General features: G+C 44.6%; 1 protein-coding gene across 14 annotated transcripts in view; it reads right to left on the minus strand.

The window, feature by feature from the left end:
* Positions 1-18,388, minus strand: part of LOC147015894 (rhotekin-like) — a 195,535-nt gene that overhangs the window by 90,488 nt on the left and 86,659 nt on the right. For 8 of the 14 annotated variants that reach the window (XM_085848460.1, XM_085848459.1, XM_085848472.1 and 5 more), the window contains 3 exons: positions 11,296-11,354; positions 9,041-9,094; positions 3,094-3,214 (listed from right to left, as the gene is read on the minus strand). In XM_085848460.1, the coding sequence (XP_085704586.1) occupies positions 3,094-3,214; positions 9,041-9,094; positions 11,296-11,354 (234 nt within the window). The remainder of the gene's footprint in view (positions 1-3,093; positions 3,215-9,040; positions 9,095-11,295; positions 11,355-18,388) is intronic. The other 6 variants (XM_085848471.1, XM_085848461.1, XM_085848466.1 and 3 more) reach the window with 4 other exon arrangements.

Raw genomic sequence — 18,388 nt, forward strand, 5'->3', positions numbered from 1 at the left:
CCGTTTGTTATTTTTCCTCTCATTCCTATGGTCGGTATCTTTGGTTTCCAGCTGTCTCCAAATCCCCTTTCCCAATCACCAACACTATTTCTAGCCTTTTATTCCATCACAATTTTAACTTTTAAATATCTTCCTTTTTGATAAGATAATGCCTTAAACTGCTGCCATCAGATACCACATAACAGTCATATTAAACAAATTAATAGTTCTAGATTCATAAAAAACACATAAATATATAAATACCCAAATAAATAAATAAACACAAATAAATAAATAAATCATCATAATCAGCTGTTTTCAGTCCACTGCACTGAAGCCTCAGCACCTCTTGCTTTGTTGTTCCAATTGACTCTTCCCATTATTTGTCCATTTCATCCCTCCATCTTAGACGTGCCTTCCCCTGTTCATCTTGCCATCCATGGGTCTCCATGTTGTTACTATTGCTGTCTACATGTTATCTCTCCTGCTCATGGTGTCCTGCCCATTTCCATTTCCAGAGTTTGATTATTTCAAAGATATCCTGAATCGAACGCTTTACAGAGATCAACATAGGCTGCAAGCAGCCCCTGCCGAAACTCTCGCCTGCGTTCGGTGAGGACCCGAAAAGCATGGATATGGTGAATCGTTGACCTCTTTGGTGTAAAGCCTGACTGCCCTGGATACTGGTGCTCAAGCAGATGGTGGCGAACCCTCTCAAGAATTATCCGAGCGAAGACTTTGCCCGGCACTGAGAGCAGCGTCACCCCTCGGTAGTTGTTGCAGTCTTGGCGATCACCCTTCCCTTTCTAAAGAGGGACAACAAGGCTCCTCTTCCAATCAGTTGGGATGACGCCTGTGTTCCAGGCAGAGCACAAAACTGCATGCAACGACACGAGTGCAGCATTTCCACCAGCCTTGAGAAGTTCAGCATGGATGCCACAGATCCCTGGAGCTTGACCCCATTTCAACCGGTTCACCGCAGCCCATGTTTCCACAAGCGAAGGTGGACCACAGTTGATTGGAGGGTCAGCAACAGGGATTTTGACACCCCTGACGTCCAACTCGACAGCTGGTGGATCACCCTCTTACAACTGCTCAAAGTAACCGGCCCAGCCGGCCTTCACTTCAGACTCCTCTGTCAAGAGCCTACCACTCTCTGCTCTAACTGCAGTGCTCCGAGGGATGGGCTTGGATGAACGCAATGCGTGAATTCCCCTGTAAACGGGACGAGATTCACCTGTCCACAGGTGATGCTCTACCCCCTTACAGATTCCTCGCACATAGGCCTCCTTGCCCACCCTTAGTGCACGTGCAGTTTTATGCCTCAGCTCCCTGAACAGCTCAGCTCTGCCATTCAGCCTGGCCCTGTGACTCTGGTCAATGGTATCCAGTGTCCCTTGAGACAAAATTCTTCTTTGCCCTGTGGTGAGTTCCAAGACATCCACCGGCAACATCAAGGACGGTGGTCTTGAAAGCACTCCACAACTCTTCGGGACCCCCCAAAGCACCCAGACCCCCCAAATGTCCACTCAGCCTGTTTGCAAACTCCTCAGCTGCACTCTCATCCTTGAGCTTGCCAACATCCAGCCTAGGCTGGGATGGTACCATTCTCCCAGATTTAAGGTTGTACCTGATTTAATCCAATGTTCTACCTGGCCGCCTGTCCTTCAGCAGCAGGACTAGTTTTTCATTGCCATCAAGAACAGCCCATTGTTTCTGCTTGCCGAAAAAAACTTCTTTAACTATTCAAGAAGGAAGCCCTGAATACCACTCAGAAACATCCCAGAAAGTAAGTATGGGTGCCATGCAGTGTCAGAAATGTATTAAATGTCCAGAGAGATGGCCATGGTCTCACGGTTGAGATTTAGTTCATACATCCCTTGTTGAATTGAAACTAAAGCAACAGGTTCATGGTAGATTAGCTGGTTTCGAAGCCTAAATTATGATGAAAGATTAGAAAGTTGGCGAATATCTAATGCCTGCCATCTGCAACATTGATAGATTCCATCATTTTTCTTATAATGGGGAGAAGGCTGACTCGATTTGTCGTTGAAAGAGTTCGACTCGGAACCATTCTTGTGAATTCGGGTGATGTTTGTATCTTTTGAAGATAAAGGTAAGAGACCATCTGAGAAAGACCTAAAGAAGTAAGGAAATAAATGAGTTAGGAATATCCTTTGTGAAAAAGGCTTCTGTCAGATAAATAATGCCAGGAGATGCAGAGGCAACTTGGATAGAGAGATCTGAAAAGTTTGTTTAAAACCTTCTGACAAAAGAGACCCGGGTATAGAATGAAGAAGAGAGAAGAATCATAGATTGGGGAGATTTAAACATTCGGGATGGGAGAAGGAAGGAAGGGGGAATGGTGTGGGACATGTATGTGAGTGACAGCAAGGACGAGGGGTGGGAAGAGCATCAGGAGAAGGGTGAGGGAACATTGGGGCAGGGTTTGGGGGATCATCAGGGCAGGGTTGGGGGGAGCATCAAGGGAGGACAGAAGCACGGAGGCAAAAGGTTTCTGCCGGATTCAAACATTTATACGTAATAACCAGGCTCGCACTTCTGTAGCTTAATTTCCAGCACATGTTCGCAAACATCATATTCAGGGTGGAAAACTGAACTTTAAATGTACGTAAGAAAAGGAAAATATTTGGCAATTCCAGGGTAATCAAATTTAGTTGAGAAAACTTAAAGGCTGTTCATTCATTTCGATGAATCAAATTTATTTCCATTAATTTCTTGCTTTTTGGGAGTTTACTTTGTTATTTTTCTACAATGAAATTTGGGTCATAATTGATTATATCAAAGTTTCACCTCTGTACTCACGACTCTCACTCTGAGAAAAGCATTACTCGAAGGAAACAATCTTCTTATCCTCATCATGTCATTTTGCCTATGGTGGTAAACTTCCCTCAGCCCAAAAAGCAAAACAAAATCACAAAACAATTCTCAACACAAGGAAACATCTTTAACAACAACAGCAAAACAACAGCAATTATCATCTTCTCCATCCTTCAGCAGTCGAATCATCTGATGAGTGTACCGACGTGCAATGTTAAGGCCGCATAACGTCATCATGTGCAAAACTACTCTCACATAAGGTGTACAACGTACAACACGGTCGTAGATTCAAAGCAGAGGTCAGTAGCACTTGCATCCACCAAAAGCAGGCCCGAGTCACAAACTTGAGAGCCCACTCGCAGCAGGCAGAACAGGGCATAGCGGCGTTGTCCTGCTGGCAGGCAAACCCAGCATTAAAGGGCATTTTTCACAGGAAAATGCTTTGAAGTGTTAAAATGAGTCCATTGCTCAAACAGAGGTCAATATATTCACTTCAGTCAGTAAAGCTTGCTCTCCTACCTTGATGAGATTTAAAATGCCAAAGCACCGTTGATGGACTGGCACTGATCTAACAGCTCGGAACCTTTCGGCCTTACTCTCCCACTCATAAGAGAAGCCATAAATCCATGGATGGAATGCTTGTGCATGAGAATAGTGAAGCTACAACTCTCTGATTCAAGCTGGCATATAAAGTGAAGCGCAAATCAACTTGTTGAACAAGTTTCTCTGGCAGCCCCATAATAATCGAGAACTGCATACATTGAAGACCTGTGGATTTAATATCAGATTAGGGGCTAATTATAATGTGTAGTACAAAGACAAAATTTATTTATAACAATGAATTTGAATATCATTCTCTATATGTAGTGCCATTTCACCATTATAACATGTGCTATTATTACAGACATGATGACCAATTTCATCTGCTGGTGAAGGCACAACCCTTCAAGAAGCTTCAAGGGCCTGCTACGTCATTATTCACTCTAAATAGTAAGAGAAAGGTTCAAACTGTGCTCAACCCAGACAATAAATTTGCAAAATTGTCATCGTAACAGCTTGAAGGACCACTCATGTGAAAGAAGTTGGGATATTGGTAGAGGTGACATGATTTCAGAGAGGATAGCCAGCTTAACATCCTCATTAAAGATCATAACAAGCTGCGAATTGTACAAAATAAGTAAGTAAGTAAGTATCCTACCAAACATCAATCGACTTAACATGGTTTTGTATTCTACCTGGAAATTATACACTTGACCGAGATTCAATTACTAATAAATTTCAATCACTCGGTGGTCCTCATAAGGGACTACTATGCTGATAACATGCGTCAGATATTAAATACCCTCCTGAAAAGAGGGGCAAAGTGGGGAGCCACACCACTAGGCAACTGCTAATAGGTGGTGGTGTACATGGGTGGATTGGCTCGTCCGGACATGGGGGGGGGGGGGAGAATTCCTGGTGGTCCGGTGGGTTTCGGTGGAAGAAACATGTAGGTTCCATTGTTTTAAAGCACAAGCACACCAACGTAACTCTCCACTTGAGCTGACTATCTGTTGGTGTGATTGAAAATTACCCAAGAAAGTTTGAGTTTTATTTTGTTGAATCTGAATATTTTCTTTTGTGTTTATTGGAATATTGTTACGGATTTGGAAACCTTGTGCACACAAGCAGTCAGAGTCCCCGTAGTTCAGTTATTTCGATAAGTATGTGTTTATAGTTAGAATCCATCCCCTTTGTCTAATGGGAATTACATGTGTGTGCTACGAGTTATTTTATAGTCAGGTTTATTACATCCTCATCAACAACAACAGCAACCTCATCAACAACAACAACAACAACGCCACCGTCCCGCACTCGACCCGGTCGCCATTACGCACGTGTTCGGGACCACGGACGTGAGCGGAAGTTTCATCACCTCAGGGCTGGCTCCGCCTTAGCCAGATGGAGTGTTCGGCCCGACCAATGAAGGGCCGCCACGAGTCACCTGACAACTGACCATCCAATCAGGAGGCGAGTGGCGAGGAAAAGAAACCCCTCCCACCTCAAGAAGAGGGGTGTAGTGGTCAAGATAAGTGTATTCTGCAGGATCGTGGCGATAGCGGTCTGCGGTCTTGGTCTCGATTAGTGGTCGGCGGTCGTGGTTCGAGTGGTCGGCGGTCCTAACACTAACCCCAACAGCGAGTTATATCCTAATGTGCATATTCAGGATTAGAGATTTCGTAATCATGCCTAGTATAATTTGAGAAGTGTTTGTGTTTGACTACTTCGTACTCCTTTACTGCCGGAGATTTTGCCTAGTGTTGGCTTTGTGGTTAGGGTGGTGGCTAGGGATCCTAGAGTCTTGAGTTTGAGCCCCGTTTTCCACCGAATTAACACCAGGGGGTTGACTCAGCCTGTCATTCTTCTGAGGTTGGCGAAATGAGAACCAGTGTAATGGTAATCGGGGCACTGCATCAGCGGCATAGCTGTGCCCCTAACCAATGATGCAACCAGCAGCCAAAAAGGCAGCACACGGTGGGAACTGCAGGAGAGAATGAATTGAAAGCCAATGGTTGTACTCAGGGTGTGCATGGGGTGGTTTTAGGTGGTAAAAATAAAATACACCCATTCTGGGGTAATGAACCCATCCGTAATTCTGGGATGGATGGGTTCTTTGCTAAATAACCCCCAATTAGCATTGCCAGGATCCAGGAAAGTTTAGAGCTGCAGTCAACTGTACACATTCCACAGGAAAAGGGTTCCTTGAACTTGTGGATGAAGTACTGGGAGGGAATTGCTTGGACATTACACAATGTCTCACCAATAGAGCAACAAAGACACAAGGAATATACATGGGTTTTTCAACTTGGCTAAACAGTGAATCACTTGGACAAATTGATGTCTGGTGTTTGTAGCCATAATATTACATCTTATGGTTGGTGATGCAACTCAATCAGCCATTAATACAACAAAAATCTTTTCTTTGTTCAATGGGATTGCTATATTTTGAAGTACGTGTGCATCACAGGATATTAGAAACAACCTTTGAAAGTTTAAAAGCAAGATTCAATAAAAAAAAAAAAATAGCCCTGTGGGGGACTGACTGTTATTTCCCCAACAGGTGGGGGTGAATATGAGGAATTTGGGGAGAAGGGGCCATGGCCCCCCTTCCTAAAGGTCATGGGGAGCACAACTTAAGTTGAAGGCATGGCCCTTATGTTTCATGAAGAGTTTGGTCTGCATCTGGCTGTCAGTTTCTGAAAATATTATAAAATACATTACCTGAATTTGAGGCAAAAACCCCATTTTCAGCCTCTTATAGGAGCAGATCCAGACAGGGAGCACAACTCCGCGAGACCTTACTCTTCGGATGTATGATACCAAATTTGTCCCACATGGGTAATGTGGTTTATAAGGAAAATATTATTGCGGTTCTGTGAAGCTGGCACTCCCCCAAGGCGAAGGCACACAATATATCACAGTCTATCCATCCATCCATCGGGACCATACTCTGTGCAAGGTGTGCGTTGGTGCTGCCTAAGCAGTCTCCTTGGCTATTAGAGATAATCCTGGACGGGTCGCCACTCCGACACAGGATACCAGCATGCTGGCACTCATTTTGCCAACCTCGCAAGGATGACAGGCAGAGTCAACCCCACCTGGTATTAATTAAACAGTCAAGCAGGATTTGAACTCAGGATCCGAGGATCCCAAACCCACCACCCTAACCATTAAGCAAACACCAGTTATAATGAAGAATTTAAGAAGTTTGATAAACAAGTAACCAAAGAAGAGTTGCGACCAGAGCTTGTCAGAGTCAGCAAATAGTTGGATCAGGCTGAAAAGTTCACTTCTCAAGGAATCCATCTTAAACAACCAAGAGGAGAGTGTTGATAATACAGACAATAGAACTGTGGAAAATTGCTTGCTGGAGTACCATGATGATCAGTTTGTGTGCAAACAATGCCACAACTGTGCAGTGTGTGTTTACCTTACCCTGGAGTGCTCCGACTTGTTCATTGAGGCATACACAAACATAGGTTGAACATTCAAATGCTCAAGTATCATGTGAAATAAGTTTTGCAAACAGTCGAATTGATCAAGGACAGATTGAAGAGTACCCTGAGTGCTGACCATTCGGAAGCATTTATTTTGAAGTCCGTGGAAGAAAACATTTTGCATCGTGTAAAGAACCTGATGCAATCGTTGATTTGATTGTTACACAAGGATTACTGTTGTTGTGTTGTTATTTTCAGATATTGTCTTATGCAGCATACTGATTTTCAGTTTGGTGTAAATTTTGTTTAATCTATTTATTTCAGTTGCTTTGTAAATAAGCAGCACATGTAATTGCACAACAAGCACTTACATTTCATAAAGCCATTGTAAAATAGTGAGTTCATTGTAATTTCTCGACAAATGACCAAAACAATCACTGAATAAGTAGGAATAGGGTTACTGAAAATAGGTGATACGACTATCTGATGGGCCACTTTCAGAATATTTTCCAGGGCGGTTCTCAGTTCCCAATGCATGCCCGGTGGTGCCTCTTTATACTTGAGTATGAACTCTCCCAACTCAAAGTTGTTATTTGCGTATTTGAAATGCTATTAGCCCTCGATGGTATTGGCAATGAGCAAAACGCCTTTGTGTGTGTCCATCTAAGTTCTCGTAAGGGTTCCCTGTACACAATCATGGCCTGGTCCCCGATTCTTACACCTGCGACCAAACCTTTGATAGCTTGGAGGTCAGATGATACACCATTCCTCTCACGAGGCACTCATGAGTCTTTTCAGATGTTGTGGTGACTAACACATCCTACCCGCATTGAGACCAAACTCAACGTATACACACATATACTGCGTATTCTCTTCAAGTCAGCATGTCTCATTCTCCCCCGCCACTCCCCTAGCCCCGAATAAATTTTAAGATGTCCAGGATGGTTGAAAAAGTTTTCTCCAAAAGTGCCCTCATTTGTCACCTACTTTTTGACAGCTCATAATTATCATTCCCCATTGGGACTGGAGGCATTTTTCCTCTGAGCCGTGACATTCTCAAACCGAGCAATGGGACCGTTCCATGACCAATTACAGCAGTCCGGACAACACATTCACAGTTCGGGGCAATTAAATGCAACTGTGGACAATTATCACTTTTATCAGAATTGTGCAATTGGTATCCTGCCGAGCTGAGTACAAGTTGCAATTACATCTCCCATCAATATTCCCATCCATCCATCCATCCATCCATCCATGCATTGGGACCATACTCGGTGCAGAGCGTTGGTGCTGCCTAAGCAGTTTTCTAGACCATTGGGCACAATCCTGGATGGGTCACCACTTTAACGCAGGACACCAGCAAGCTGGTACTCATTTTGCCAACCTCAGAAGGATGACAGGCTGAGTCAACCCCACCTGGTATTAATTAAACAGCCAAGTGGGATTTGAACTTGGGGCCCGAGGATCTCAAGCCCACCACTCTAGCCATTAAGTCAACACCAGGCATGTCAACATTCCCGTTACACATAGAACATCACAAAACAGCTGCAAGTATTTATTTTAATGCAAAATCTCCTTCAAAAGTCAAGACACTCCTTTGGCGACACACTCAACACAGCGACATTACTTTACAGTTTACTTTAGGATCTCTATCAGGTGCAATAGGACTTTGCTTCAAATCAAACAAAGAAACATTTGGCCTGCTGCACTCTGAACTGAAGCTATTCTTCATGGAAGAGTGGGCAAAGGAGTCAGATCAATCAAGGTTGATTGGAGAGAAACATAATCACACGTGATCATGGATGATGTACGAGCCATGCATTCGAGGGTTAGCAGAGTGCAGCTGGACACGCTCGCTCATCCACCATCAAAACCCATCGGTCCTCTTCGAACTTGGCGCACCACTTCCTATTCTCCATGAGATCCAATCCCAAGATCTTGATGGTTCAACTGGCTTGTACGGCATATTTTAAAAACACAAGATCCTTCACATGCACTGCATTTTGATGTGCCGAGCCAATGGAAAAATTCGAACGATGTGGTCAAACTCCCAAGCAAGCTGTGTATAATGGCTCTTTCTCCAGCTGGAAAGCTAAACACGTACTGTAAAACACACTATTTTAAGCAACCTCACATCGACACTGAATGCTACCTCCCTTTGGCAAGTTAATACAATTTCCATATGATGGTGAGAATTTATAACGAAGGCACGACATATGAGAAGAAAAGTGTGTGTGCGGTACCTCCATTGTTTTTGAAATGATCCTTGTCCTTCCACATCAGTGGGATTCGGATGTCTGAAAAATAGACATTAGAAATATGAAATAAAAAATTTTTAAAAATAAAGGGGGGGGGATAAGAGGAATGGAGACAGTTAAAGAAGACATTTTCAGGTCTGTACTCTGTGAAGAGTGTTACTGGGCGTAGTGGCGTGCGCCTGTAATCTGGCTACACGGAGGCTTGGGTTGGAGGATCGTTCGAGGACGGGAGCTCTGCACTGGGCTACGCTATGAGAGGGTGTAGGGCAGCCCGGAATCATGGCGAAACCCAATCCTTATCCCTGTGTCGTAAGAGGCGACCAGGCTTGCGTCAGGAAGGGCATCCGGCGTAAAACCTGTGCCAAATCAGTATGCGGATCATAACGGATGATCCGCTGTGGCGACCCCTAACGGGAGCAGCCGAAAGACGAACAACAACTCTGTGAAGAGTGTTGGTGCTGCAGAAGCAATTTATTGGCAGGCTTTATGGTGAGTGGTTTGCCATTGTCTTCCCAGCAGACAGGACAGGGATTTGTAATTTGTTCAGGGTGCCGGCGATAGCTCGGCACCTCTTCATGAAGGACACCATGGGATCTTTGACCATGGGTTAGCAGAGTGCAGCTGGACACGCTCGCTCATCCACCATCAAAACCCATCGGTCCTCTTCGAACTTGGCGCCATGGGATCCAACAGCTCATGCCCTCACAGATAGAACTCACAGTTTAAGGTCCATCCGAAGGACGGCACGATATTGTGACGCAACTCCCTGCTTGTGTAGCACCAATTGGAAAGTTTATAGTTGGCTCAGACATCGAAACCAAGCCAGACAACTCAGTTAGGAAGGCTAACTATGCACCATCCTGTTGAACAATGCGAGAGGGTAAAGTGTTTCAAAGGGAGGCAAGTTCGTAATCCGAAATCCAGGCTTTTGTTTTGTCATAATCAGAGGTATATTGGTCGAGTCATGTATTTTGAGTGCAGATCGACACAAATCATTTGATGTTCCATTTTGCTGGGCCACTTAGAATCACCAATTCCTCCTCTTTCCTTACATGGTGTGCATAAAACCTTTTGTTTTACAAATCCATCCCTTATGGACACCCGCAACAAGCATCCCAAAATTCAAAGTGAGTACATAAAGTACCGTTGCCAATATATATATATATATATATATATATATATATATATATATATATATATATATATATATATATATATATATATATATATATATATATATGCCAGGGTTGCATCGAAGATGTCCCGTGACAAAGAAAAAGATTATAGTCCTCCATAAATAGCACAAGTGGGCTGTTCTACATAAATATTTAATACCTTCCACCCACATGGACACTTTTATGAGGCTTTACTCTGTCCCATCACCTGGTCTCCTACCACCTGTCATGCCAACAACCATGCTGGGCGGTCTTGCAAATCGCCAATGCAACTACCAGTTGTGCGCAGACTGCTGAACGCGGAGATGTCTGAGCTTCAAGCAACAACCCAACCCTAAAAGGAAGGTCGATTCGATTTATTCACCATTTTCTTCGACAATCTTGGCTCATAGAGGTTGTGCACACCGTATGTCACAAGGCAGGGAATGAATTAGAATGACAAACTAGTCTTGCTGATGAAGGCTAGTGTCGATCTGCGTCGGCAAACAGGTAGAACGATGGATGAAAGCAACAGGACGTTGATTGAGCGATGCTAACTGCCGTGTAAAGCAATGAGAAGCTGACATTTTGGACATTAACCCTTCGTCAGAGCAAAAGAGGTTTAATGCCTTCTTTTGCTCAAACGAAGGGTTAACACCCAAAACATCAGCTTCACCTTGCTTCCCATGACGGTTACAGTTCCTCAATCAACATCTTGTTGATTTCATCAATTACAGGACTAAGCATTGTGACTTTAGATTCAATTATAAAAGTTGATTTGTTGATGAAAGAAGGGGGGGGAGGAGAGGGGAGGGGAAGCCAGCAGAGTATATTAGATTTGAATGAAGAATCCTAGCATCACAATCCTTATGTGTTCATATGGGAGTGCTATGCTTTGCGTCATGCTCTCTTTGCCCAAAGACCATGTTGTTAAAGGTACTTTTTAGAACCACCACAAAGAGAGCCAAAGCCATTAAAAACAAAAGCTACAGTGCACTTCCTTGCACTCTCCCCCAGCATCTTAAACCAAATCCACCGCCCTCTCCTCTTCCTTCTCGAGACCCACAAGTAAAAAACCAGAATTACCAGATATGGCGACTCTTCCGGAGCAGGCTGACCTAGAACTGCGGCCTTTATCACAGGACCTGCACACATGTAGAGAGTTTGGGGGTGAGGGTGAGGGAGAGACGGGATCTTGAGATGGAAGGGAAAAGAATTGCAGCACGTAGAGAGGAATTCCAATGCCCGTCAGTCATGTGTCCATCTGTAACTCGCACGCTTTGCAAGCTGTGGTGATGCAATTCAGCAGGAAGTTTCACGAAATCGATTTCCATCCCTCTTCACTTTCTATCTCACAAGCGCCGAGAACTGCCTCGTGTCGTGTGATGTAGGGGCTGATAGCAGACTTTCAGCAAAACGAATTAAACGTATATTTTTTGTGAGTGGTGAGACAAGAAAATGATAGGTACAAAGTTTGGGGATGTAAATTATAGACAAAGAAACCCGAGGCGGATCGGGGTTTAGGAGACGAGGTTATAAGAACGTGACTTAATGGTGGGAAAAATTGATGGTGCCAGCAGTGAGCAAGTGTGAAGCGTAATTAATGTCATGTGATTACAACAAACATGAAACAAGATTTGTGTCTTTTCTGTTAATTGAGATATGTGCATGACTGCCTTTATTTCTTTGGAAAACTTTGTGCTCATCTCAACTTTCCATGAGGGCATTGATATCTCAACCATAAAAAGTGGACACGCCAACCGCACGTACTCTATACCCGACCAGGGAGAAGCAGCAAATTAAACAGTACTTTGAAGGTCATGAGTGACCCAGCTCGGCTTTAATATAATGATAATGGCATCGTAATTATTTTGAAACCGACTCAGTTTGCAGGATCTGAGAATTTAAATCCTTAACACTATCAACTGGATTTGAACCACAACCTTCGGGTGTTACTTGCAAACAGGGGAGACAAAACATATGGGCCAGTGTATTCAATGAACTTCAATGACCTCTTGTGAAATTCCCACTGATTGTTAATTCTTCGTCTTTATGACAGAAACCGTTGTTATGACCGCCGTACAATTCCAAGCTATTACCCCAAACCTTACTCGAACATTTGATCTTGAAATGGGCTTACTCTTTAATGCTCTGCTATTTGTCTTGACCCTCGAGAGTTGTTAAAATGCCTCGTTGCATTTCCTTTCCCATATCCATGGTTTCCGCTTTAATATCATTCACAGAGCTTTAAAATTATAGCTTTCTTCCATTCATACTTGCTTTTATGGATTCGGTTTTGCCTTTTGGACCATAAGCGATAAATCATTCCAATACTGTACATTTCGTTCATTGCTCATGACCTTTTCTACGATACTGTTGGACCCCATTATTTTCAGGGGATACGTTCCTGAAAAATTCCACGAATGTTGAAATCCGCAAATGTTGGGGCATTGTTTCAATGGAAAAAGGGGGGATAGGTTCCCGACGGTTCGTTATTCATAAGGAAAAAATCAAAAATCCCGTGAAAAGCCACGAATATGCCAGCGAAAACACATACAGAAAAAAACCCCGCCAAAACACGAAACAACGTGAATACACCAACAAACCTCCCCCCCTCCCCCCATGCGAATACGTGAAGCTCAGGGCTGCGAATGTCAAAACAGGTCGCATTTTATAAACAGCGAATGTGTGGGGTCCGTGAATAGCAAATCCGTGAATAGCGGGGTCCAACAGTATTCTTTATGGGTTTCTGCAAAGCACAATGTTTTCTCCACACGTATCCTGTAGATCTACTATAACTACCACAACAGAAACTACTACTACTACTACTACTACTACTACTACTACTACTACTACTACTACTACTACTAGTAGTACCGGCCCACATTAATTCCATCTTCTTGTGGGTCAGCTGCACACATTTTTCCTCTCTACACCCCTTTATCCTGAGCATCCTTTTTCTGCACCCCTACCTCTCTCCTGTCCCTCACCACCACTTCCTTTCACCTCAATATTGGTTGTCCCATTCTCCTCCTGCCAACTGACTCCATATTAGAGATCTGCCTAACCACATCAGGTGCCTTTTGACTAACGTCCCTGACTCACGCCCACCCGCTGACAAGCCCATTCCTCTTGCTTTCCCTCAGAAAGATCCCCAATCCACATGTCCTATAAATGCATGATTTTATTTTTCAACGAGCAAAATATTCCTTTTATTTATTTTTCTTTGCTTTACTTTACTTTTTATCCCCCCCCCCCCACGTCGGAGGTCTCCTTGGGTTAACCTGAGGCGGTCCCTTCGGGTGGATGCCTAGAATGTCCTATCCCTAACAGAGGATAATCACCTGTCTCTGTTATCATCTGAGCTCAAGCATTTGGACATCGGGATTGCAGCTCTCTCTGAGGTTTGGAGACCGGATTGCGACGAGATCATGATGGGTGGTTACACCTACTATTGGTCTGGTCACTCTGATGGTTACCATGCCCAAGGAGTTGCTGTAGCTGTGTCCAATAAGCTGACTCCAATGATAATTGAGGTAACACTGGTTAACAAGCGTATTATGAGACTAAGGATTCGTCACTCCTTAGGTGTCATTTCCCTGGTCTCTGTTTATGCTCTGACTGAGGCGAGCGATCTCACCGTGAAGGATGCATTCTACGCCACACTCGAGTCTGTGGTTGATCAGTGCCCCAGCCGAGATACACTTCTCATCTTGTGGGATTTCAATGCATCGACTGGAACTGATAGGGATGGTTATGAGATGTGTGTTGGTCCCCATGGGTCAGGAACTATGAACCAGAATAGCACTAAGTTCTTTGACTTTGCAAGAAGTCATGGACTTAGGGTGGCCGGTTCATGGATTCCGTGCCCACAAGCTCATCGCTGGACTTGGTATTCCAACGCTGGTGGTGTGACAAAGGAGATTGACCAAGTGCTCGGTGATGGTCGCTGGAAGATGATCCAGAACTGCAGGGTCGACCAGAGTGCTCATTTCCTCAATACTGACCACCGGCTTGTTGTAGCAACTCTGAAGTTGCACCTGAAATCCAGGAGATTGGTACCATCCAGGCCTAGGCTGGATGTTGGCAAGCTCAAGGATGAGAGGGTAGCTGAGGAGTTTGCGAACAAGCTGAGTGGAGATTTGGGAGGTCTATGTGCCTTGAGGTCCTGAAAAGTTGGGGAGTGCCTTCAAAACCACTGTCCTTGAAGTTACCGGTGGATGTCTTGGAACTCACCATAGGGCAAAGAAGAATTTTGTTTCTCAAGGGACACTGAATACCATTGACCAGAGTTGCAGGGCCAGGCTTAATGACAGAGCTGAGCTGTTCAGGGAGCTGAGGCGTAAAACTGTACGTGCACTAAGGGTGGACAAGGAGGCCTATGTGCGAGGAATCTGTGAGGGGGGTAGAGCATCACCTGTGGTCAAGGGATTCTCATCCTGCTTACAGGGGAATTCACGCATTGCGTTCATCCAAGCCCATCCCTCGGAGCACTGCAGTTAGAGCAGAGAGTGATAGGCTCTTGACAGAGGAGTCTAACGTGAAGGCCCGCTGGGCCGGTTACTTTGAGCGGTTGTATGAGGGTGATCCACCAGCTGTCGAGTTGGATGTCAGGCATGTTACAATCCCTGTTGCTGATCCTCCAATCAATTGTGGTCCACCGTCCCTTGTGGAAACACAGGCTGCAGTGAACCGGTTGAAATGGGGCAAAGCTCCAGGGATCTGTGGCATCCATGCCGAACTTCTCAAGGCTGGTGGAAATGCTGCACTCGTGTCGTTGCATGCAGTTTTGTGCTCTACCTGGAACACAGGCATCATCCTAACTGACTGGAAGATGGGCCTTGTTGTCCCTCTCTGGAAAGGGAAGGGTGATCGCCAAGACTGCAACAACGACCGAGGGGTGACGCTGCTCTCAGTGCCGGGCAAGGTCTTTGCTCGGATAATTATTGATAGGGTTCACCACCATCTGCTTGAACACCAGCATCCAGAGCAGTCAGGCTTTACACCAAAGAGGTCAACGATTGACTGTATCCTTGCTCTTCGGGTCCTCACCGAATGCAGAGGAGAGTTTCGGCAGGGGCTGCTTGCAGCTGATGTTGATCTCTGTAACACGTTTGATTCAGTGAATCGGGATGCCCTCTGGAGGATTCTTGGTCTTCGTGGGGTGCCACCAAAACTGATCGATCTGATGTCTGAACTCTACTCTGGTACTGAGAGTGCTGTGAGATGTGGTGGTACTATCTCTGACTCATTTCCAGTTGTTACTGGAGTTCATCAGGGGTGTGTACTGGCCTCCACACTTTTCAACACTGGTATGGACTGGATTCTGGGAGGACGTCAGAGAGATCAAGCTGTGGTGCATCATTTGGGAATGTCAAGATCTCTGACCTTGATTTCGCAGATGATGCAGTCATCTTTGTGGAGACTTTAGACATCCTTTTGGGGGCCCTCAAGGTGCTGAATGAGGAGTCAGAGTCAATGGGATTATGGGTTTCTGGGTCAAAACTAAGATCCAGGCTTTCAATGACATCTTGGATGCTGCTGTCCTGTCTGTGCTTGTTTGTGGTGAGGTTGTTGAGGTCGTGGAGAGATTCACTTACCTTGGCAGTGATATTCATGTCTCTGTTGGCTGTGAGTCAGAGGTCAATAGATATCTGGGTCAGGCCTGTTAGTCATGGATTCACTGGATCATGGGGTGTGGCGCTGCCGGTACCTGTGCGGGAGGATGAAAGTCCGAGTCTTCAGGTCCTTGGTGCTTCCAGTCTTGCTCTATGGATGTGAGACTTGGACTCTGACCAAAGATCTGAGACGGTGACTTAATTCCTTTGGTATCAGGTCTCTTCTGAGAATCCTTGGCTATTGCTGGTCTGACTTTTTGTCCAACGAGCGGTTGCTGAGAGAGACTCAAATGAGATTTGTTACCTGCATGGTCCGTGAGCATCAGCTGCGGCTGTATGGACATGTGGCTCGTTTTCCTGACACTGATCCTGGTCAACAGATTCTCTCAGCGAGGGAGTTTTGTGAGTGGAGGAGGCCAATGGGCCGACCACGTGCCTCATGGTTGCAGCAGGTTGATCGGCATCTCAAGGAGATGGGGATGGGCCAGGCATCTGCCTGCGGGATAGCCAGATGGAGGCCCCTGGAGTACTGGCAGAAAGTGGATGCAGCGACGTGCTGCTCTCGCCCATGCTCCCATACCTTACCTGACCTGACCCCCCCCCCCCCGACCCCTCACTCCCATTCTTCCCATATTCCTCAATCAAGACTTCGTGAACCCTTTCAATATCCTCTGCAAGTTCCATGTAATTACTAAAAAAAATTCCTCATTCCAGTCCCTTACATCTCTTGGCTTTGCTCCACATCCTATTCATGTGTTATTAAAATTTTAGTCATTCCCCTATTGCACTCTGTCCAGACACTGAAAAATATATTTTATAGCATACAATCTAAATCATTTCCTCATTCCAAATGACTCACTGCCTTATTATTCCCTCTTCTGCACCAACTGCCCCTTCAAAAAACATTCCTTAAAGTATAGTGCCAAAACACAGCAAGTAGGCAATGATGTTGGAATATACCACCTCCACAACCCCCATCCTTTAATTACAGGATAATGTTGCTATTACCCCATCCCCCATTTACTCCTACCCACATTGTACCTCCATGTACATAGTTACTATGTATATAGCTAACAGGCCACACTCAAACACAATGACCTGCCTCTAAACTATGATTCCAACTAGCACTGTTTTACTGCGGCCACATAGCTCCTTTTTACCACTCAGATATTGCTTTGATGTATGTTTTTTATGTACACCCATTATCTAAGGATTGAAGAAATAGATCAGAGGCGGCGTTGATCTATCTTGTGTGGGCTCAATGCCTGACGGGACAAGGCCTAATTACAACCAATCATCCCGGTTCTACCAGAAATAGTGATGCATCATCAAGTGCCCAGACCTTTGTTGTGGACGTTTGCCAGGCTATCCCATCTGACAGCCCTGTGCACACTTTATAAAATCTACTTTAAAATCAGCTAAACCGACATACACTCTTGAATCGGTTTGCTGTTCAACAAACTCCCATTATCAGCAATCTTCTTTTCTTACAAACCTTTCCGACATGATAAAATAATAATACGAGTTCCTTCCAAGGAACCTCAACGTAATAGGAGGGCATCGGGCCCATCAAAGTCTGGACTATCACTGCCAACCGATGGTTGTTTGTCCGTGCTCTATCTTTTTAAATGCGGAGAGTAAAGCGACGAAGCGACACCTGCCATATTTTAAGTCTTTGGTACGATTCGGTCGTGGTTCGACCACCGACCTCCCAGACTCAGAGCAGACAGACGCTCAAACCATTACACCAATGAGTCCGATATAATGTACCTCATTACACCATTCTTTCCTTTGCTACATAAGCAAAGGAGAAAAAATAACGGTAGGGAGAATAGCGAATTGATTGAGAGAAAAAATAAATTAAATAAAAAATTAATGCAAAAAACGTAAAGGAAGAAATCTCCAAAGGGCAGTTCAAAAGTTGACCACTGCCCTCCAAAAAGACAGCAGGACAGTGGTTGCAATGATTTCCAAAAGTTATTCATAAATACAAGGAAATACAAGGAAATGTAGCACAGGTGGAGGCCATTCCGCCCATCATGCCTGCGTGAACACCATGCTAATTGATAAACACAAGATCCAAGGAAGAAAATGCAAAAAAATGTTTTTAATTCATAATTGTCTTTGTTTTTGTGTTTTGTTGTTTTTTGTTTTGTAGTTTTTGTGTTTTTTTTTCTTCCCCTCAAGGGGGGGGGGGGGCATGGGCTTGGTTAAAACACACAACATCAACCACACAACTCCCCTTTGACAAGACCCCTACCAACAGCACTCTGTATACAATCACTCATCAATACTCAAACCACCGAAAAGTTTTATCAACATTCCCATATCCCTCTATCTCCATAACTTCCAGGCACCTATCTAATTCTAATTAAACTTATCTACTTTTTCTGCTGCCACGACCTTTCTTGGGAGACCATTCCATGCATTAAATACTCTCTGAGTAAAATTCCTGTACAATGTTAACACCACCTCTTTTGATTTATAATTGATCCCCCTCTGAATACAACCTTAAACCCTTTTTGCTTTACCTACAGCTGCCTGGCACTGTGCTGCTTGCT

The sequence above is a fragment of the Eptatretus burgeri genome, chromosome 12 (assembly GCF_056783735.1).
Source record: "Eptatretus burgeri isolate ZD-2024b chromosome 12, Ebu_testis_v1, whole genome shotgun sequence".
In the NCBI taxonomy this organism is placed as follows: domain Eukaryota; kingdom Metazoa; phylum Chordata; class Myxini; order Myxiniformes; family Myxinidae; genus Eptatretus; species Eptatretus burgeri.